The sequence below is a fragment of the Falco peregrinus genome, chromosome Z (assembly GCF_023634155.1).
Source record: "Falco peregrinus isolate bFalPer1 chromosome Z, bFalPer1.pri, whole genome shotgun sequence".
In the NCBI taxonomy this organism is placed as follows: domain Eukaryota; kingdom Metazoa; phylum Chordata; class Aves; order Falconiformes; family Falconidae; genus Falco; species Falco peregrinus.
In genome coordinates, this window is record NC_073739.1 from 69,360,750 (window position 1) to 69,384,537 (window position 23,788).

General features: G+C 39.0%; 1 protein-coding gene across 11 annotated transcripts in view; it reads right to left on the reverse strand.

The window, feature by feature from the left end:
* Positions 1-13,173: 13,173 nt before the first annotated feature.
* The window catches only part of GHR (growth hormone receptor), a 125,430-nt gene continuing 114,815 nt past the window's right edge, over positions 13,174-23,788 (reverse strand). For all 11 annotated transcript variants that reach the window (XM_055790395.1, XM_055790398.1, XM_055790396.1 and 8 more), the window contains 4 exons: positions 21,179-21,350; positions 18,990-19,080; positions 16,227-16,296; positions 13,174-15,967 (listed from right to left, as the gene is read on the reverse strand). In XM_055790395.1, coding sequence (XP_055646370.1) covers positions 15,005-15,967; positions 16,227-16,296; positions 18,990-19,080; positions 21,179-21,350 — 1,296 coding nt within the window. In that variant the 3' untranslated portion in view covers positions 13,174-15,004. The remainder of the gene's footprint in view (positions 15,968-16,226; positions 16,297-18,989; positions 19,081-21,178; positions 21,351-23,788) is intronic.

Consider the following 23,788-nt stretch of genomic DNA (forward strand, 5'->3'; position numbering starts at 1 on the left):
GCGCTGCAGGGCGGCGCCTCGCCCGGCGGGGGCGGGCGGGGGAGGGGGCGCGCTGCGGGCGAGGCGGGGGCGGTCTGTTGGCACCCCTCGCCAAGTCTCCCCGGGGTGGCCGGGGGTGGCGCCTGCCTGGGGGCAGGGTGGTAGAGGAATGCGGGGCAGCGAACCCCGATGCTGTCTTGATAAAACCCCAAGGACAGCGCCGCAGCTTACTGCTCCATCAAATGAACACCTCAGCAGGGCACGTGTTGAGGCCCTGATCTCACTCCTCCGTGCAGTACGTGAATTATTTTATCAAATGGTTCCTTACATGGATCTTAACACCAGCTGAGGGGGCACTTCATGTGCGGATGAATGTTCCTTCGAGTGGCATCAAATAGGTGGATGGGAGCACTTCTGTGAGTGAGAGATTCAGCCATTCACTTTTGATGCCAAAACGCCACAGAGTAACTGCTCAGAAACAAATTTTGTCTTTAAGCTGCAAAGGTGTTTATTTTATGCAACGTTGGGGAGCTAGCCGATTCGCACCAGACAAACTAGCTCCAAAGTTTTCAGTGAAAAGTTAGGTTTTTTTAAAAGCTTTTTTTTTTTTTTTTTTTTTTTAAATACAGCTTTCATGAGAGGTTACACAATGTCTTTACATACATACTCATTTGATTTTGACACCTAATAGTTCCATTCACAGTAGGTGGGATCTAGGTGGAGTAGACCTTTCATTTTTCTTTGTTCAGTGATTTCCTGACTTGATAGTCTCCTTATCTCCTTCAGGTGCCCAACTTATCTTTTCTATTTATTCAGAGTACATTCAGTGGAACCTTTTCGAATTATTCAGAGTACATTCCTTTCTCAACACAAACAGAGCATCACCCAGAGCGTTGTACCAAATTCATCTTGACTCATCTTTTTTTTTAAGACCTTGTTCTGTTTCAGTTTATCACTGGTTTCTCAGTATTCATACTTCACATCACATGGCTACTGACCAGTGATGCTCCCCAGCCTACCATTCATTTTTCTGAGGGAAATTGCCATGAAGGGCTTCTTAGGAAAGCTTCCAAGACACCCACCTCAGGGGGCACACCCCCAGGCTGGAAGCTGTGTAGCCAGGTGGAGGCCAGGGCCTGGGGCTTCCTGGAGGCCACAGGGGTGCTGGGGTGCTGGAGGTGACGGAGGGTTGTGCTGCTGCTTTGGGTAGGCTGGGAAATCAATGTTTTGCTTAAATCGTAAAAGGAGCCAGTTACGTCATTGTTTTTCTTTTCTGTTACGGAAATTTGGTAGCCAGGCCCATTAAAATTAACTTGTCCTAAGGTTTTGTGGGTTTTGTTTTTTTTTTTTTTTTGAAAGAGACATGTAGGACTCGTAGGGACCCATTGCACTGCTGAGTAACATCCATGTGAAATCAGAGGTGACCAAGCCCATGGTCCCACAGGGAAATGAAACAACTCCCCCTCCTACAGCTTCTTCCCACCTTACTAGGTATGAATTGCTTCTTTTCTAGGCTAAAGTTGGGTTGATGATCCAGACATACCAACCTCTCTTTTAATCGTGCCAGGAGTGTCTAATGTGAGGTTTAATATCCTTCCTTACCATGGAAATAAACTGTGCTGAGACAGTGGGGATTCTTCAGTAGTTGGGTTCGTATCAGTGAATGTTGTAACTGTAGAATAGGCTTCTTAGCTAGGTACCCTAGCTGAAAACTTCACAGAAAAACGTCAGCCATTTTTTCATTTCAGTGATAATAACTAGGTTTCAGGGTTAGTAGTGCTGAGTGAGTGAGAGTGACTATTTGTCATAGTTAAGAGAATGACTGAATACTTTAGTTTGGAAGAGGCTTCTGGAGTTCTGGGTTCAAACAGCTTCTGCAGACAGGGCCGGCTTCAAAGCTAGAATGGGTTTCTCATGGTCTTGTCAAGTTGGGTTTGGAATATCTTCAAGGAGAAGATTTTTATGGCATAATCCAAAGACACATTGTTTTACAGGCTTGGACTCAGACACAACTGTTAATTTACTTTACAGACAGATTTTTTCAGACACAGGCTGTAAAATTACATTCCCAGAGCTACACCTGCATGCTAGGATAAATGGACTTCTTACAAATGCTAAGTATGCCGTAGCGTTCTCAGATGGTCTTGGTTTTGTTTGTAACAGAGAGGGGAGCTGTTACACCTTGAATGCTTGTTGATGCTGTCCTCAGAGCAGAACTGCCTATCGTGCAGATCAGAAACTGCGCGAGCATGCAGGACTCTTCATACCTCAGAACATCCAGAGAAATATCAACCTACCAGTCATGGTCACGAATGCTGTTTGCAACCAACTGCTTTATCAGAATGCTTGAGAGTTGCTGTCCACCAGGACAGTGGTGATAAAAATAAGCTTTGTGGGTAGAAGATCCACAGCTGAGATACAAGCAGGGAAAGGACACACTGCGAAGCATGTCATAATGACAGATAGTAATAGGGGAAGGGGTATTCTGGTGGCCATGTCCCAGGGAACTCGGTACATGCTGCTCATGTTGTCTAGCTCACTTTCCTCACTTCACTGACCAATTTTCACAAAATCTGTTACACACTTTCAACTGGCCTTGTGATGCCAGAAGTTTAATGTATAACCTTAGTATAATTATTAGATTGTAATTGAGAAGTCCTTGTATTAGTATAATTATTAAGATTATGATCAAGAAGGCCTGGTATTGTATGGACGAGATTTATAATCCAACTTGAAAGGAGCATCTGAGATGAGAAAGAACAACTAATTAAATATTGAAGGAACATCTAGGATGAAAGAAAAGAACTAATTGAATCTTATGGAAACCTAGAAGGTTTTGCCAAGAAAACATTGTAAAAGAGGACCAAGATGACCAGGTCATGAAGTATCTAGAAACGGATTTAGGTTGGTGGTCACAAAAGCAGCCCTTTGACTCAATTCAGAAGAAAACTACACGTGCAAAAGAAGGAGGGACTAATATAAATGAATTCTGGGAAACAATAAAATATGGATGGATTTTGGGGAAACAATGCATATGTATGATTATACAGAATCTAAGGGACATGTATTTGAGGACAAGGTTAGCATGTTAGGATGAGATATCCCCCATGCTCCCGGCACTGTAATAAAGAATGCCTGCTTTCTAAACTTCAAAACAACTCATAGAAAGTTTCTTCAACCAATCTTTTGGTAACACTTGTAAACTGCAGCACTGCCAAAAACCTGTTCAAAAGGTTATTTACTTCAAGAAAAAAGTTCCAAGTTTAATTTGTTAGAGATTTTTAAAATTTATTTTATTTAATTCCAAGTTATTTGTTAGAAAAGACTAGATCAGCATTTTAGTCAAAGTGAAATGTCCCAGCAATATGTTCTTGTCTTAGATCCAGAAAAACATGCACAATCACATGCACAATTGATTGCTATAAAAAACCCCAACAAACTGAGTGGTGAAGATTTTAATGCACAGTAAACCACAGTGTATTGCACACATTGTTTTTTCTGTTGATTATCTAGCGGAGGCTTTATTTTATAGATTACATTCACAAGAAGACAGGGAATGAAGACTGAAATCCAGTTCTCATGATTAGGCAAAATTGTTACCCTGTGGCCATATGCTATATTTGTAATTATGCTATGGTAAATGACTCGTAAGTAAATACGTCATTTAACCTCTGGGAAGGTGATAAGTATGAGCAGACTGGGAAAAAATACAGAAAAAAAACTGAGGGAAAAATGGGTGAGGTATTTTGACACAGAAATACATAGAACAAAAACCTGTAAGACAGGGGTAAAACATTTAACATGGCAGGTTTAGCTGTCAGCAAATATTCTTTTGTTTTAGGTTTTGAAAATACGGCTGCTAAAGTAGTAAGCAGTTTAGTACTGCAAACTTCTAAAACTATGAGAGTTTTTCTATAGTTCATTTGGAGTTCGTTCTATTTTTTTTTGCCTTTTTATATGACAGTAACTTGTCTGGCAAGATAGTTCAGGTCTGGTGGTCACTGAAAAAATGTCTGATATCCACTGTGTGTTAGGCAAAGGAGATCTTTTCTGGCAGAAACTGGCAGGTAGCCGGTTGATGCTGTATTAATGCAGTACAACCTACAGAGGGTTTCTAACACAAATAGAAAACAATGGCCTTTTATTGCCATTGTGAGCAACCCTGTAAGAGAAACTTGTGTGCCAAAGACCTATAACATGGCAGTCCCACACATGTTTCCTATTCTGCTTCTCACAAACAACATCAACTGTGTATGTTGAAAATCTCATGGTTAGGCATAGGCTTGGGTGATTTCTTAACGACCTTCATGCTATTACTACATTTTGGTGGTCTTTAGTACTCTTCCTTACAAACTCAGCCATACCAGAGGAAGGTGTCAGTTGCATTTACACAGTTAAGATTTGCAAGGTTCAACTCAGTTTACAAAATTACTGTTTTCCTCTTCTCTGAAGAGCACATGGAAGGAAGAGCACAGGTTTTAACCTGCTCTAGACTGCTGGAGCACTCATCACAGTGCTTAACATGCTATAGTGTTAGGCTGCAGGCTAGCTTAGTAAGATGGAGGATAGATTTTACTATCATGCATCTTGGGCATCAGCATACTGTTTGCTATGTTGTATTCCTCTTGCTAGAATTTATTTTTCTGGTTTAGGAGATGAAAGATGTCTGTGAGGAGGGATTTTTGATATAGAAGCACCCATTTCTGTTTCATTCCTCAAAATGTTCTTTATTTGTCCAAAGGATGAAAACATACAAATACATACAAATACATGTTTATTAAGCAGGGTAATATACTAGAACATATATATGTGTATACAGGAAAATATATCCATTAAAACAATATCTGTAGCTATTAAAATGACCTCAGTAAAAATCGTTGATTGCATGTTACCATCCCTCATGCATGTTGGCTATGAAAAAAAGCCAAGAAGAAAAAAACACTGAATATGTGACCTTATTCTCCTAACTGGAGCCACCAAACAACATAAAAAGCTGCTTAGTTTCAGCATATTCACAAGCTGTTATTTTGTTCAGCAACAGAACAGAAATATTCTTCCACAAAGTTTTTTCTTTGTCCTTGTGTCCTTTTGCTTGGCAAAGAATGACCTAATCTTTGCTTTAGAGGTTCAGTAATTGAAAAAATAATGGCTTAGCATTAGTGCTTATGGTGTATCAAAATACAAGTTTAAATATTTGTAACAGGACCTTGGTGGGAAGTAAATTTCTGATGTCGCTTATATAAATTCCATATGCTTGTAATCTTAAGGAGTGTTCTGTGACGCAGGATGAAGTAAAATGAAAAGGAAGGTAAACACTAGGTAAATTGGAAATGAAATCTCCTAAAATGTGTATCATTCTGTGACTCTGTAAAAACCTGGATTTTGTTGTCTCCAGGAGTCATTGGGGTCAGATCTAAAAATCACACAAACTTCTGCATTAGCTGTACCACATGTTCAACTTAAAATGGCTTTGGTTTGCCTTCTGAAGTAACTTTCTAAAGTACTACACATGGAAAATCAGCTCACTGTATCATGCTGTCTACGGGTCTTTTTTTGGAATAGCCTGTGTTTGCAGCATAACATTTAGTAAAATATTTAGCTGTACAGTATTGAAGGTACCACAGCATGTTCTAGCACTTTATTGTATAGACAGACTGGTACGTGCTGTTCCCAAGAAGAAAAAAGCCGCTTATATGACATTAGAGCCTAAGAGGCCTTTGCAGTCATTTAGCTTGTTAGAACAATAATTTTGTTTTAAAAGTCTCAACCATCACCCAAGGAGTGAAAACGTTAATTTGTAGCACAGCACATTTGCTCTTTGTCTGACACACATGCTCACTTATGTTGGGCTTTTTTAAATTTGCTCAATCATACACATACATATGCATGCCTAAACAGAAATCACATACTTAGGCTAAATAATGTAACTACATTATTACAAAAGTTTAGTCTGTAGTACAGGGAAGAAAGTGTCTATCGGTACACAAGCAGATGCAGATGTTCTTCAACATGAGTTCTTCAGTAGTCAAGTATTCTTCATTAGAGTGTACCAGTATCATCCACTTGGATTCAGTTTCAGAGAGAACATACTTACGCAAAAATATATTGTTGATTTTTATTATTTGCTTCTGTAAAACTTCAAGTCACTAGAATAATTTTCTTCTCAAAAGGTTTTCACTTTACAAATTACTATTTACTAATTATACTGCAGCCATGTCAGCCTTCCAGCCATGCCAAAGCTCTGTCCTGCAACCCGTGGTGCAAGCCTACAAAAACCAGGCTTTGCATGGAAGCATTTAACAAATAGGTATTATGTCCAGTTTAAATAGCATATGACAAGGATGACTGCTGAACCTCAGGGATGAAGAGTAATAGAGAAGGAAGGACAAAGTCAAGAGAAGTAATTGTATTGCTTCCAATGGCTTCATAGGTAACCTAGCCTGCATTTCTTTGCTTTCTCTCTTACATCAGATTTATCTTTCTGTTGATGTACTGATGGGTCAAACTATTAGAATTTCAATTTTAAGCACAATTCTAACGATTGTATTCTTATAATTTATTTGTAATTCTGGATGTCCTGTACGTTTAAAGTAATGCTGAACTTCTGATGTAGTTTTCTTGTACTCCTAAAAAAACCCATCAGGGTGGTAGTGAGTGCCTGAACCACACAAATGTGTACGTATGTGTCAGATTGGCAAGGAGCATAGTTTCTTAAATATATCTACTAGACTGTAAGAACATACTGCTTTGAAAGGGACTACATTTTCCAGAGATTATCAAATCTTGTCTGATTGATCCTATGCAAAGGAGTCTATTTAGACAATGTTTTGTTTGTTTTATTTTGTTTCTTAATTTTCCTTCCATTAACTATTAGCCCTTCTCCTATGGAAGTTAAGCAGTTGGGGGTAGTCTTGTGAGAAACGAATGCTTGTGCCTAAAGCCTCATTTACTACACCATGGAAACAGGAAGACAACTTGTCAAGACATAGGCTTCTATTTTCTTGTACTTCCGTTTGTGACAGTGCTCAACTATCAGTGCCAGGCTAAAAACATGCATTTGTCTTCTAAATAGTCATTTAATACATTCCTCAAGTAAGTTCAGAAGGTTGTTACAATTGATTGATTAGCAGAAATCAGCTAATTAATACTAATCACATTCTGAAGAAAGTGACACATTTGCCATTATTTACACTATCAAAGCAAGAGACTTTGTGTCCCTAGAGCTTTTTATAAAATAGGTAATTCTTTGCCTAGTCTTTTCTTATAGTCTGAATACTGCTACAAACTGTATCAACTACACTTGAGTAAAATTTTGCACTTTTGAATACTGTACGCTTACAAACCTAATTGAAGTTAACACAGGTCCTTGCCCAGAGTTGCACATTCTTCCATCAGTAATTTGGCTCAGGAAATTTCACTTAAAAGTCTTCATGGCATTTAAAGGAACTAGCAAATATTTCTGATGCCATCAAAACAATATGCCATGACAGAGAATTCTAATGCATAGGGAAGAAGGTAGTTTAAGGAACCCCACTAGCCAGGCCACAGCTTGAGGACAGGGTGCTCATGGTGATCATAGTATCTCTGGATAACAAGCCTACAGAGATCAGACAGCTGTTGAAGAAGGGTTGGACCCACTCATTTGGTAGCACAGTTTTGCTAGGAATCACGTTGTCTTTGGTAGCTTTCTGAACTTGTGCCTTACTCTTCCAAGGAAAGTACATTTAGTTGGCTCACAGAATTAGCTCCTGAAGAAGTTTTCCATCCAGAAGGGCAAAACTGGTATTTCTTTTGTTTGTAACCTGAGGCTGTAGCACTGTACGTGCTACACAGATAGCTGCTGTGAAATAGATCAGAAAATACTCATATACTGTTCTATACTTTATGGTTTTCTGGTATAATATCATAAGGTTTCATATGAAAGTGAAAAAATATGTAAAATACATGTTCTTTTAATTTTATTACTGGAGAAAAAAGTGTAAGGATTGTTTCCTGGCATGCCTAGGCCTCAGGTGTCTCTTATGGAACAGATTGTATTTCCTTCACCATGAGCTCAAAAGCAGACCAAGGGCAGTGGTGGAGGCATCATTTATAGCATCTGTGACAGGAAGCTACAGAATGTTGTCAGCTCTTCAGCTACGCTTTTGCTTCCACTAAGCCTTCCACTTTGGAGGAGGGGAGATCAGCTATGTCCTCTCACAATTTGCAACATGATGTGGAAGGTTCCCCTGCTTTGTCAGACTAATTTCAGGAAGCTAATATATGATTACTCAGCTAAATTTCATATATTAGGATAAATAAGTTTGTATTATGCAAAGGAGATATCAAAACCTGTAGCAGAAAAAAAAACCCTGTCAAACATTTGTGTCAGTTTACTAAGTGCATCAATTTTAACAGCTGTATCTGCTTTTCATTACAACTACTGACTACAGTTGTCATCCACACCACTCCTACAGATCCTCCTACACAGCTGATTACCCTGCAGGTTGCTGAATCCTGGCAGCTGGTCCACTGCACCTGTTCTCTTCCATCTGTTTCTGAATGTTGCCTGCTCTCTCTAATAATCCTGATTAGAGAAGGTGAGGAAATGCTTGCTCAATACAGTTATGACAGAGTGTTTAAGTAATATTCAAATCACAGAAATGGATTTGAGCTACATTTTGCTCCTCTGTGGCCTCAGGGCATGGTTTCTATGGTGGTTAAAGCAGTGACTGTGTGTGCAGTTAATAATGATTAGTCAGAAAAAAGAATTTGTACTGTAAAATTACACTTAAACCAGCAGAAGTTCCAAGAGAGAAATACAGCCACTGGTATCTCCTCAAAGTCAACTGGCTATAGAAGCTGGTTAAAATCTCACCAATTCCACTGTCTTGGTGAACTAGGATTTTCTGAATTTGAGCTGAAAAATAGGTAATGAAAAAGTAATATCCTGTAGTGTTTACATCTCTGCCTGCCCCCCAGGTTTGCATTGGGTAATGGCTTTAAACTGAAAGAGGGTAGATTTAGGTATTGAGAAGAAATGCTTTACTGTGAGGGTGGTGAGGCACTGGCACAGTGTGCCTGGAGAGGCTGTGGGTGCCCCATCCCTGGCAGTGTTCATGGCCAGGCTGGATGGGGTTTGAGCAACCTGGGCTGGTGGAAGGTGTCCCTTGCCCATGGCAGGGGGTTGGAACTAAATGATCTTTAAGGTCCCCTCCAACCCAAATCATGCTATGAGTCTACAATTGCTCCTTTAATAAAGAATAACAACATGCTTTAAACTTTTTCTCCATTTTCCTCTCCAATTAGGTAATCTGAGTCAAGCACTCGTTTTTATAGAATGTGTGGTAGTAAGTCCCTGAGACAGCACATCTCACTGCAGGAAAAAAGGTTGACTCTGGCTACATGTTGTATAGTTTTAAGTTTCTCTTTGAACCAGAGCATTGTTTCCCATTCTTATAACTGCTGGTCCATATACAGTTATGTATACTAAGCTGTGAATGAGTAGAGTGTTCCCAACATAGACTGCTGTCATGAACTTGAAACATTTCTAAAAACATGGCAAGTCTACATTATGCTCATCTCTTTAATAATCCTATTTTGAAATACAAAACATACCTTTGATAATGCTAATTTTTATTCAGAAAGAATGAACAGCTGTCACATCTGCTTATCTCACCTCCTGTATCATAAGTCAGGGAAAATATTTCAACTCAGGTAGTAAAGAATAGAAGTGTAAGTCATTATATTTGACAAAATTATTTATTATCTTAGTGGAAAAGGGTATAGATGATGCTTTTTCAGTCTCTTTTAACAGCAACTTGAAGCCTTGGAAGTGCACATTGTCTTTGAAGGATAAAAGGGGCTCAAAATTAACTCTTCCAAACTGAGGTGTGCTTCTTAACACTAAGAGGCAGCTAGCACAGCAACTTGAGTCCTCCTTGCTTTTGAGAACCAACATGGTTTCCCATTACAGATATTCATATAGACTAGCCCCTGATAGGAAATATAAGTGTAAAATGTCATTCCAAGGATGGGAACATATGACCAGTTTATATGCCAAATCTTTAATGCAGTCAAAGTTACTGGATTTACCACCAAAATATTCCTTGCTTACAGCGTTCCATCTGTGATGTCTGTTTCTCTTCACCTTGTACATTTTAGTCATGAATTAAAACTTGGAAATTGCAATTTAATAGGCATTTCTAAAAGAATGAATTCTGTCATTTTTACATTGACTCATGTCTGGCATTGAGACAATATGTAGCATTATTTCTCAGTATGAATAAGAGAGAAGATAAAAAATTGCTGATCCAGAGGCTTTTTCTGTAGACCACAGATATATTTCCCCCCACTTCAAAGAAAAGGTGAAAGTAAATAATTTGCTTTACAACCATGTAATATAAGCTTTACTGTGTTTGGCAAGTGCATCATATCAAAATAATAGGTTGCTGTGTTTTGTAGGAAAACAGTGGATTGCCAGTATAAAACATAAAGTCCAGAGACAACTGCCAAGTCCAACATGGATTTATCTTCTAAGTACCCACATGTGAACTATGTGAACTGTACAGACTGCAGCCATTAGGCATGTGATTACTTGAGCTGCGCTGCTGCTGGAGGTGGGAAGGAGCTCAAGCTGGTATTTCACAGTCCCTTTAAGCTGACCACCAGAAGAGGTGATTACATTGTGTCTTTGCAAACACACACCTACCTTGAGCTGTGTATTTCTCCTGTTTCTTGCCTGCATGAGCGAGCTGCATAAGAGAGCTGTTTTCGCCAAGGAGATACTCCTGGGAAGATCACTTCTAGCTCCTGCCTCCTTTGCTCTTGGCCATATGATCCTTTCTTCCTTGGTGCTCATCAAGGACGTTGCTCAATCAGTTTAACTCATTAATCAACAGAATGTAACTTGTGATACTTTGCTTTTGTGATTTTCTCAGGTTGTAGAAAGTTGGATCAGCTCATGGAAGGGCACTGGCAGAGAGCACTGGAACTGGCACAGGGGAGAGCAGTGGGAGCTGGAGTTCACCATACAGCAGTGGTGATCCACTGTCTTCATTAAGTCGCAGATGGAGTGATGCACCTTACTCGTAAGAGAGAAGTAGCAGTACATTTTTTGGTATAGAACAGATTTAACAAAGTTTGATAGTAAATGCAGCAGTGGTTTGAGAAGATTCGATGGCAAGGTACATGTTTACTGCACAGAGGACAGGGTCAGACAAAACTGTCAGGGAGACCCTCCTGTTGAGTCATGACGTTCAGAAAGGACCCCTTTGCATCCTGAACTCCTCCTCAGAGGGGAGTCTAGGTGGGGCTAGATCCAGACATAGTCTTAGACTTGGTCACCAATTTATATCTAAAGGATTATCTATGCACAATCAATCCTTTATATTGCTTAGCTAAGATTTCAGAGTTTAGTCTATTATTCACTTATCAGAGTGAAAAGTCAGAGGTATATTCAGTATTTTTAAGCTTAAGCACCCATTAGAAATTAATCTGACCAGTTTCTCCATAACACTTTTGATGTCATACACTGACCTTTTGGGGTCTCCATTAAGAGTAGCTGTTGTGGTTTTCTAACAGTGGCTACCGTATTATTATAATAATTTAAATTATAAAAATCTATTGTGACAAGGAATCTCTCAGCCTCGAGTAACCTTGAGAGGCTCCCTACTCAAGGGGAGATCCCAGTGTGCAGCCTGCTGCCATGCAGGAGAGCTCAACGGGTCCATGGAGTAAGATAATCAACTCACAGTCGTGTTTGCATACTGACAATTTCTTTTGCACTTGGCTTGAGTCAGACCTTGACCAGCACTGGTAAGTGGGCACGTGGTTCACAATAGCCCTTGGCTCTTGTGTTCTTACCTGTCTTTGGGACACAGCCCTCATGACCCAGATCCATCCATCACTACCACCACAGGTTATCTCTTCAGCATTGTCATGGAAACAAGGGTCAGGACTGGGGGGGGAGGGCAGGGGAAGGACCACACTGACATTGCTTAAATGTCCAGCTGTGAATCCAACTTTCACTGGGGCTCAGGTAATTTTAGAGCCTTATAAAAGGCAGAAGCCTTCTGGAACTTAGTTCTTCAAGCAGGAGGTATAAGCAAGCATATTTATTCCCCATGATAGTTCATTTGCATTTTCTACAGATTAAATTGTTTCTATAGACAGCATAAACTGTAAGAGAACCAATGCCCCTCTCTGGATTACCTTGTCCAATGGTTCAGCTAAGGTGAAATTCACATCGAGATACCTTAATTTAACAAATATATTTGGTGTCTGAATGTGAGCAAGATGCCCACGCTCCCACTCCAGTCTGAAGACTGCAGAGACCTCATCAGCTCACCTAAAGTAGACACCTTTATCCGGTCAGCTAAGTAGCTCTTTAGACTATTAACTAGAACGATAACTTAGACTTACCTGACACAAAGATGTTTACATTCCTGGAGCTGTTTTCTTCTACTGGGGATCATTTCAACTGCCAAAACATGGGCATTCTACACTCAGGCTTTTAGTTAAGACAATCTACACAAGACCTGTGCTGTTCTGGACCAGCACCTGGAAGCCCAGTTACGTACCTTAAATGGCATTGGACATCTGTGTAAAGGAACTGAATCATACACTGATTGCCTTGGGAGGAAAGGGTTTGCTCTTGTCTATCTAGCTGGATTCCTCCAACAGCTCCCTCCCTATGTCTAGAGAAAAGAGAGTAGTACATTACTAAGTTAAACACTGGGAGCCATTCAAGAGACAGCATTTTCCATAGAGACAGACTATCTGACATTTCTGACATCTCAGAATTCATACACTGCTAGATTTTAACTATCACTACAAGTCACTATCGAGGTTTGTCAGAATATCTGGTTTGTGGATTCAGCTGTAGGTACAGATCTTGAACCACTGCAGCTTGTTTATTTGCAAACACAGGCTATTCCAGCCAAAGGTAAACTGGTCTGCTAAGCTAGTAACACATGAATAGACATTTCTGGGTACAGCATGTCCTATTTCCATCTATAAATTTAGGTCCATGCTTCTACTTTTAACTACAGACATATCAATCAGTGAAAACACTGATCCTATTAGGCATTGCTTGTATTCTAAGAAAAGCTGCATTCAGCTTTATTAAATGAGAAATACTTGATTTCTCCTCATAAACCCTCTATTTTCCATTGAAATAATTATCTGCAATAAAACACGCTGTGTCAGGACAAATCGAAGACAATACATTTATTAAACTTTGAGAAAAACAAACAAAACACTGACATAAGTAAAGTTAAATAGAAACCGAAAGATACATCTTCTGACCAGCGTATAATGGCTTGTGTGACCAGTAAAGTACCAAAATGACATTCTGAGTTTGACTGAGGTATTTTAACTATTTTTGGCAATAGAAACAGAGTAGGAAACTTGTTCCAAACACACATAGGCATTACTTGTATTAGTGTCTACCATCTATGGAATTTTATATGAAACTAAATAATGTAGCTGTTAGAAAAATATAGCAGCAAATGAGCAGAATATCTAATGCACATTTACCATAAAGTACGTGCTAAACTCAAAAATCCCACCCAATAGCTGGGCCCAGTCCTGTAGCCCTTGGTCACAAAGACAGCATTGGTGAGTTCAGTGGGAGACATCATGAGCAAGACCAGCATTCGCTGCACTTCATACACTCCTGTTCAGGTCAGAAAAAAGAAATCAACATCCCTGCCTGCTTTGTAAGAAGAACCCTGCTATGATGAAACCATGGCCTAGGAAGGTAACTTCCGAAGCAGCAATAGTTCATTGCAAAGCTCTGTCAAGTTCTTAATAAATGTAAGAAAAAAGATGGCTTTCCCACCAAGTTTCAGGTTTCTCTCCTCTCCTTCTGAAAGTCTGCCTAACACAGTTGTAGAAGATGCTGTTAGGCTGCAAAAAATAAAAAACACTTTTGAACAATACTGTATCCAATTCTCTAGTTCTACTGAAGTCTTCTAATCCTGTTATATCTTTAAAAATGAACTGCTGGCTAACTCCTGAAGTCCTTATTTTGTTGTTTTAATCAAGACTTTATGTGACACAAACTAATAAATGTAGTGACACTTTTGGTTGTAGGAGGGCTTCAGAAGTTGGTCAAATGTGAAGAGATCATGCTGCTAAGTCACCAGAGGTTATTCCTGTGTTCTCAAAAATTTTCAGTGAAAGTATAGTGGTCAACAACATTTTACTTGTAAAAAAGTATATTAGTAGCATTAACCAGAATCTGATAAAAACCAGAATAATTTGCCCAAATATTTTGTCTATTTTAAAGTTTTCTACAAAACTTTAAATCGAATGTATATTTCTATATTAGTTACCATAAGAAAGTAATAGAATCTGTTACTTTAAGTTTCTACAATATTTCAAAATTTCTCTACAGGTTTCTTTGGAGGTACAAAATGGTTCTGTAAAAATCTATTTTTTCTTTTTGCTGTGAACAAAACTTTTATAAAACAGAAAACTCCTTTTTAACATTGCAGCAATTACTTTCCTTACATGGGTCTTCATAACTGTACTACAGTGTGTAGTTAATAGAAAACATTATACTTTATGACTAAAATATTAAAATAGATTTTATTAATTTATATAAGTCAAAATAGATGTGTTATTTATTCAATCTACTTGTTTTTTCACCTATATGTTCAGTTCCTAATTATTGATATAAAGATCTCTGCCAACAGCACAGTTTTTACTAAGTTTTTAGACTTTAAACCACCTGATTTTTAGCTTTATCAAAATGCATGATTTACTGTACATTAAACATAGTAATTTCAATGTTTACTATCACAAAAATCAACACCCACAAGAACAAGACAGTCACTGCTAGTAAAACACTCTCAAGACAAATTCATAGATAATATTTACAGAACACAATAGGAATATTTTGATGAATATTTTATGTTTCAACATTGCAGACAGAATTATAAGAACCACGAAAAACTTGTAGACTTCATTTTGGTTTCAGCATACAAGCCCGAGTTGACTCTCTGCTGTGAAATACTGCACACATCTAGTCAAAGAAGAGCTACGGCATGATTTTGTTCAGCTGGTCTGTGCTCACATAGCCACAAGACACGTTGAATTCCTTGTCTGGCACACGCACTGCAGTTGCATTCAGCACAAGGCCTTGTGGAGAATGAACGATATGAATAGACGTATAGTCTGGGACAGGCATCTCTGAGTTTGGGGTTTCTGCTGTTGAAGTTCCAAGATTGACACCGGTAGTGGTAAGGCTCTCTGCGGTGAAGTAAGCATCCTCGTTACAGCTTTGCTCCTGAACATGCGGCTCATACTCTTCATGGGAAGTTACAGCAATACATTTTTTCACATCTGCCTCACAGAAGTAGGCACTGTCCATGGTGAAGTTTTGTCTTGTGCAGCCTTCACATTTTGCTCTCCCCACCTTGGATTTCTGCCCTGGTGAAAGTACAACACTGCCTGCTGGAGTAATATCACTCACTTGCGCATAGAAGTCAGTATTTGTCAATGAATTCTGGTTACTTAGCTGGGTATGGACTGATGGACTAGCTAGGTCAATGCTGTCTGCAAAAGGTGGCCATGGCTGGCTATTTTGGGACTGAGTACTCATATGTGGCCGTTGGGTGTCTGTATTGGCAAGGGTTGGAAGTGACTCATCATTATCTCTTCTATCAAGGCACAAGAGATCCTCTTCTTTTTCAGTTCCCTTTTTGAACTGATCAATATCAGAGATGGCATCACATGTGTCACTTGCACTGAAGTCTGTCTCTGGAATATCTGGTTCACAACAACTGGCCCGTCCAGAATCGTCATCTTTCGCTCCCAAGCAACTGTGTGATTTCAGATGACCTTCACTCAGGAGCCTGTCAGTATCTGAGACTCTGTTCTTTTCATCAGGGTCTTCTATGTCCAACTCAATAAACTCAACCCACAAGTCATCATTGTATAGCTGTGACTTGTAGCTGTCGTGGCTGGCTAAGATGGAGTTCACTTCATCTAGCTTTCCTTTCTATAAAGCAACAGAAAATGAATGTCATAAAGGAAATAATGAAAATGTTTGTGCTTTTTATGATGTTAACTTAAGCAAAGCTGATGTAATAATTGCAAGGGTTTTTTTATTATTTTATGAAAATTAATTCTGTGGCAACTCTCCCCGTGTCATAATTTTTCTACAAAATTTTTCTGCCTGGGACAACAATTGTCACCTGCTACTACTACAGTGATTCCCACTGTAGAGTTTAGAGCACCTTTAGAGTTTAGAGTATTACCTTCAAGAGATCTGGGTCGATCCCTTTAATCTTTGGAACAGGCACAGGAGGAAATATGAGCATTTTTATTCTGGAAAAAAAAAGATGGCTTTTAATTGACAGTAGTCCTTTTTGAGGAAGTCAGAAATAAGAGCCTTACATTGCACTTATACTTAATTACTTCAAAACTGAAACATCTGAAGATTCAATTTCAAATAGTCCTAAGGAAAAGAATGATTCTTTTCTGTCATTGCAAATTAAAACCGAAGTTTTCTGCCACCTTCCTTGTTGAAATCATATACATTTATGTGGGAATCCATTTTGGAATCTGGTCTTTGATAACTTAATGCTCTATAGAAACAGAATAAATTCCTAGAGGTCTGTCAATAGTTTCCCTTTTTAAGTAATTTTCAAAGGAATCTGACAGGAGCCTCAGGGTGCAGAGTGACTTTCCCAAATCCTTCTTTCCAGGGGCAGAGTAGTTTTGCATAAGCCAAATAAATTTAAATAGGGGAACAGGAAAAGGGAGTTGGTGAAAAGAGTGAATGACTTTAGAACTAATAAATAAAACAGAAACACAACTGCAAAAATTTAGGCTAGTGTTTTGCCATCTCTATGACACTTCTGTTTTCTGAATTACTAACGTAACAATATGTAATAATGACAGTAATACCTAGTAATAACTCTTGTAGAGGAAGGACTAGTAACTGGCTTATGCATGTACATACTGTGGAAATATGTATTACTCTGATCCTTCATAAAGTGGATTTCTGATTTTTGAGGGGACAAAAAAAGCCCAAACCCAACAAGAAAACCCAATCAGAAGGATGATTTTCCATTAGTAATAATCCAACAATAGCAGGCCATGTCTATCTTCTCTACTTTACCTCCCTGCTTCTTTTGCAAACGGATAAACCGTAGTTCTCAAAAGGAAAATTCAACATTCTCTTTATATGGGGCTATTTGCCCGTTTTAGAAAGTAAGCTGTGGGGATGGTAAATCCAAATCCAAACATTAGTTTTGCTGCATTGTTAGTGACCTTAGTGAGGTCCAGAGAGGATCAGAGGAGACTTAAGAGTGCCAGAGAGAAATTTAGGCACCTTCTGCCAAACTATGGAAGGCCCAAATTCCCCAGCTGCTTTTCTTTTTGGTAGACCCTCAAAGTTCTGCCCAGCAAGCCTCAATGAGAGCTAGAAATCCGGTGATTTTATACTGGGTGGGCTGTCAGGGTACCAGTTTCAGATTTGTACTTACACTTGAATCCACAAATATGCTGTTCTGACAGGATTGGGGACTCTTCTAATGACACAAAGGATTTTATCACTCACTGCCTGGAGAAATCATTCAGGAGAACTACGCTCTGCTCTCTTCTCAGCCTTCCATAATTCAAGCCTGCATCTCTCAAATCTAAGAGTATGGCCTAACCATACGGCACCTGTCCTAGGAAGCCTGGTTCAGATCTGGTGAGATCAAAACTGAGGATGAATTGGTATCTTTTCAGATACAGGGGGAAGCCGAGCCTGGATATTTTGCATTATGGGAAGCCCACGCAGCCTGCTCCTCTGCAGAATACACTGCCACTCCTACCACCGCATGCACCAGTTTGAAGGAAACGGTGCAGGCCCATAGGTCCAGAAAAAACCTTCCAAATGAAGGGTCTTCAGTGGAGAAAAGCCTCCTCCAGCAGCCATGATTAGCATGGGGAATAAGCTCTGATCAGAGACATGCATCAGCCCTACAGGATCTTTTGTGACTGTGCCACTCCTTGCTCAGTGTGCTGACCTTGGTGAGCTCCTGGTCCCACATGAGAGTTGTTCTCGCCCCATTCTGACACATGAAGCTTTTGTCATGCATTGTTATCAGCAGCCTTGCTCTTAACCCTGGGATCGGGATACTATTGCAGGGAGTAGCTTCCTGACATTAAGCTCTGCCAAAGCATAGTGCCACTTGCCTACATTGTTTTTTTAGAGCTGCTCCACCTGCACTATATTGTTTTCATTTCAATGGCTTGTTTTTATGCTGAGGTGTGCAATACGCCTCAGTGTTCATTTTCAAAGTATATATACAAGACCACCGACAACATGCATGGATTTGCACCAACAACATCATGGGATTTGACCATGCTGTTACTTCACAGTCTAGGACAGTATTGGTATGACACCCCAGCTAAATTATTTTGTCAAAACCTATCCCTGAACATCCATATTAGGGGATGAATTCATTTTGAGACCATTTTGTCATTTTTATGTATGTTTCATTTTTATATGTGACACAATTTTAAAATTTTTATAAAAGATACAATCCTGTGCTTTGTTTTATTCTATTCATGTTCTTTACAGAAGCTGCACCCTATCCACAGAGACCAAGTATCTACCTATGACTCAAGCTCTTTCCCTTGGCTCTATGAAGAAATAGAGTAATGAAACAGTCTAAGAACAACAACAAATACAGATGTTTGTGTGAAACTTTTGACCAGTATGTGGGTAAAAAGAGTATTTACAAAATTTGAACAGACTAAAAAAACAATCCCCTTCAAAGCCTAAGTAAATTAACTATGTAAATACTACAGAATAAAATTTTCTGCAATTCAAAAGGAAGGAGCTGTCAACATAATCAGATTCCTACCACTGAAGGCCCAGTATGTACATATGCCAGAGTCCTTACAGCTTATGAGAACGGATAACAATTTTCAAAATAATTTCTAGCCCCCCAGATTTGAAACAATTGAAGCACCCTATTTTCTAAGCTACAAGTACATAAAATCTGACAAATAAAACTCTCTACCTTGGTTGTTTAGACAGCAGGATGAAGATCACTGTTACGGCCAGCCCACATGCTCCGAAGATAACAACTAAGAACCATGGAAACTCAATTTCTGAAGCATTAGAACAAAAAGATATTAGCAGGAATCTGCATCTCTGTTGCATTAATTTCATCTTTCTCTTTCACTACCTGAGGATTCCAAAGCGGTAAATACGGACAGTAGAATTTTTAGTTACTTAAATGTGAAAGTTCTCTGTTAAGCAGAAATAAAAATACCCTATTGGTTTTCATACTGCATTTGTGAGTCCACTGAGACTCCTTGTGAAAAAACAGATTGAGTTTTTAAATATAAACAAGATCTTAGTATAGATAATATATGTAGCAAAACCAGCCATGAGGAACATACTGCCTATTTGGAACATGCTACCAATAGTCTTGATGGTATATAATGCTGCAGATCATGTTACTGCTTGTTTGCCCAAGCTGAAAGAACATTATTAATAGCATAGTAAATCATAGATGAACTATTCTTCTCTCACAGAAACTAAAATATGATGGCGTCAAAAAGCATACTACTCTTCTTTCTGAAGGCCAAACTTTAACTACATTGTGAACTATCAACTGAAAAAAAAATACCTCCCTTTTATTTACCTTGCAGGTAGCTACAAAGAATTTAGGTTATTGAGAAATAGCATTTAGTAGGAATGAAGAACAATGCTGCTAAACGAAATGGTTTATCTTTTAAATGCTGGGAATTCCATTATACTTAAGCTGCCACTGTAGTATACAAAGTATAAAGAAATTTATTCTTGTCTTAGGTTCTCCTCATTTGTTCCCAATTTTAAGTTTTCCATGCAAACTTCACTCATTTTTTGGGCCAAGGAATAGTGACAGAAAGCTTTAGAATTCTATACATGAATATAAATATAACACCCTTTCAGGGAAAAGAAAGCAATATAAAATTCAGGTATGAGTTTTAGCCCTGTGTTCACAGCTTAGATTTTGACTGGACAAGTTTTCAAGCATGAGTATACAGTTCTATCTGGATAAGTCTGTGTTAACAGGTCCCTGTTTTAATGGAGAACCAGTAACTCCTTGTCATGTCAGTAAGATCTGTGAATTTCCAGCTGCTTCAAAAAGTTAGAATATTGCATTTGATTTTAACTACTTTAAATGTTTAATACACAGAAAATATAAATTGTAATTCTGTGTTGATATACAAAACAAGAAAGAATAAATTCTCAATCAAATCAGATCACTGCTGCTGTGTGAGATGTATGGACATTGATCAACTTGCAGAATCTGTGCTGTAGTGACTGAAGAAAACTGTGCTTGTAGGGAGATCTTAGATTTTCATGGTATTTTAATTTTGTTCATGTGAAAACCTGGACAACTTAATGCAGCTGGAGTTAATAAAATAAAGCCACGTGTCCAGAACATTAGCTGTTCATGTAAGTTAAGAATGAAAACTTGTAATACAAAGAGTTAAAAAGGGCACTAGCAAGATTTTGAAAGATGAAAGAGTTACGGGGTGGTTTTATTTAAACCTTCACTAATACCCTGGAAAATTAAGTGAAGCAGCTTCATTTTTGCTTTCACAATAATGTGAAGAGCTCGTATTTTGAAGAATTAATTTAGTCAGTAGCTCAGAGCTGAGAATGCTTTAGGAAAAGGCACTGTCTCATTCTTTCCACAGAAAGAAATGTGGTGATCAATGGCTGTTTCCTCTTCTGTCTTTATAGCACTTTACGAACAAGTACAAGCCAGAAGCAAGAATCAGAACACTCACTGTCCATGATAGTATTGGGCAGACCAGAAGAGCATTTTGTTATCATTCTGATAACAGCCAGCAATACAACACTTCAATAAAAATGACAATTCTTTGCTACCAGAGTGCCCATTTTAGACAATGAAGTATGAGATTTAACTGTATTTCAGGCTCTATAAGATGTGCAGGCAGTTACTGTTTTCTTATTCTTAAAGCTATCTGTATTTTTGCTCTCTGATGAGATGTGAAACAGTCTTGCTGAGTTGACTACTGAACTTGTATTTAGAACTTGTACTTTCTCAATCTCACCAAATGATTTTCATGCAGTAGGCTGAATTATCAATCTAGCCACGCATACAATGTCAATGGAAAGGAGAAAATGAACCCCCAACACCACTGAAAAGACAAAAAGCATGGTTATAAAAACACTTCGCTTATTTACCTTCAGCACAATGAACAAATTCAATGCCTGTTTGAGAAAAAGATACATAAAGGACTTCACTGAACTCCCCAAATTTTTCGGAGGTACGTTGTCTTGATCGGACTCGTATCTCATAATCTCTTCCCATCTTCAGAGAGTACAGTGGAACCATTGTCGAGAGCCTGGGTTCTAACTGTAAAGACAGAAGGACTGTGATTTACTTGTTTGAGCTGTACTGGCAGTTTTACACTGCTTCTTGATTTCAGGATTAAATACCTGAAGTAATGTAAATCCTTTGTACTGTTATAACACCACATTACTGACTTCACAATGCCAAAAAGCTTGTTAAAATAACACAGGAGTGTTAAAACTTGTGCAATCAATCTCCCCTACTGAATTAATTTTAAGAAGAAAAAAGATTTAAAGGCCTTCTAACCAGATGCATTGCATCTTACAAATGCACTTATTTGGGGAACACTGCATAGCTCCCAAAATCCTTACCTATATATAAAATGTGATAATGGAGACTCTGTGAGAGCTGGCATCAGATTGCTGGTCTTGAGACTTCTATATTAACTACAACACACTTAGATACTGCCGCACATCAAACAATGTAGGAAGTCACATTGGAGGTCTTAATATGTGAAATCTTTCTCTTCTTCTATTACTCCTCTAGAGTATGTATTTTAGCTCTAACCGCCCGACACAAGTGTAAAAAAAGTAAGGAAAATGAGCACAAAATAGAAATCCATGTGGCAGATATAATTCTACTTCTGTTTCAGAATCAAGGATGACACTGGCAGAACTCATCAAGGGCTAAGAATTAAAACACCTGGAAAACAGCAGCCATTGGGGATTTGAAGGAAGCTTCAACAATACAATCCTATAATCACTGTAGCTGCATAATCTAAACTTGAGACACATTCTGTTAGTAGCTACGATCTGTGGAGTTCTCTGATCCCTGGTGGCTCCAGACTCAAGTGTTCTGAGAACCAACCAGCTGGATTTTGGAGGAGGCACTGATCCCACACAGGCTGCTCTTGTCTGCTAGTGGCTGAGCACAAGATCATGGAGATCAACTGGTCTATACTACAAAGGTTTTTAACATCTCAAGACTATCCAGTTGGAAAGTGTTGGGAAGGGAATAAAATCACACTTATTTCATGCTGTGAAGCCACAAATAGTACACTGAAGATTTACAGGCAGTTGTGTTTCGGTTTGTTGTTGTTGTGGGGCTTTTTTGTTGGGTTTTTTCCCCCTTCTTCTTCTAAGACAATTAGTGGAGATTCTTAGGGATGCTGGACCACACAAAATTTTATGTACTCCAAATAATGGCGGCACTTGGAAAAAGCAGTATGCAGGCTAAATTACAGCCCTGAAAAATACGAGGTAAAATTACTGTAGTTGTGTACCTGAAATTGCAAGAGTTGCTAAAGAACAGATAATGCATTAATGGGCAGGATGTCTCTAGTCCACCAATGAACTAACAAGACACCTGGATGGAGCAAGATCTATAGACTGGGGAAGGTTCAGCATGAACTGAACATATGAATAGCATTTGCCATATGGTTAAATAAGCTAAAAGCCATATGAGAGAGACATGATAAAAGGTAAATAATAATGCATGGCAGCACATAGCAAATTCATTTAAAGTATGGAAAGGGGAGCTTGGAACCAGGCAGCTGCATTGCTGGACTTGAGTCAGTGTACACAGAGTGATGCTTGTGATTGCCATGCTAAAGGAAAGTGTAATAAACTTGCTGTTACACTGAGATGTGTCACTGCGCTGCATGCATGAGCCTGCCCTGTAAGAGGGCTTTAACACTAGACTGTGGAGCAGCTGTTTGTCATGGATCAGCTGGAGCCCCTGGGACACTGAGAGTACCCAGTGGGATGGGGTGGGGCAACAGAGGCAGAGGCTGGCCCAGGCATGACAGCAACCAAGGCAATGGTTTTCACCAACTTTAACAGAAAAACACTGAAAACTGGGAGATGGGCAGTACCAGGGTAAGGTTCAGATGTACCCTGGGTAGGAGTAGCACAAGGCTGGGCACCCGTACAACACACGGAGATACTAGGCTGTATATCCAATGCAGTGCAGAGAGATGAGTTTTGCCCCCTCAAACCAGTAAGCCCTGTATCTCAGCCACAGTGCTGTATGAACACAGTGATGGTGTTCAGCTCTGGAGCCCATATTCCATGCTTCCCTGCCCTTCACTGCAGTGTGAAACAGACCTTTTCCAGCAAAATCTCAACAAGATAAAGACAGCCAGCAGAGTCCTCCCTGGTCCAGCCCTTTTCACTGAAGACTGATCTGTGATTGCCAATTTCATCCCTTATTACATGGATCTGGGCTTGCGTTTTGTTTTTTTGGGTTTTTTTTTTTTTTTTTTTTTTTTTTAGTAAGTCAAAAGTTCTAAATCTAAAATATGCTAAATAACTAAAGGAAAATTAGACTTCTAAGATTCCCTATCACACCTACATTTTTAGGCACTTCATAGACAGACACTTCACCATGAAGTCATTCTTCACTATTGCTCAGATGATGTGTGTTTCCACACCTTGTTCAGAAAACATAGCAGACTCACAGGGTCTATATAGCTATTGCTAGTTATGACTAGTAAACTAGTC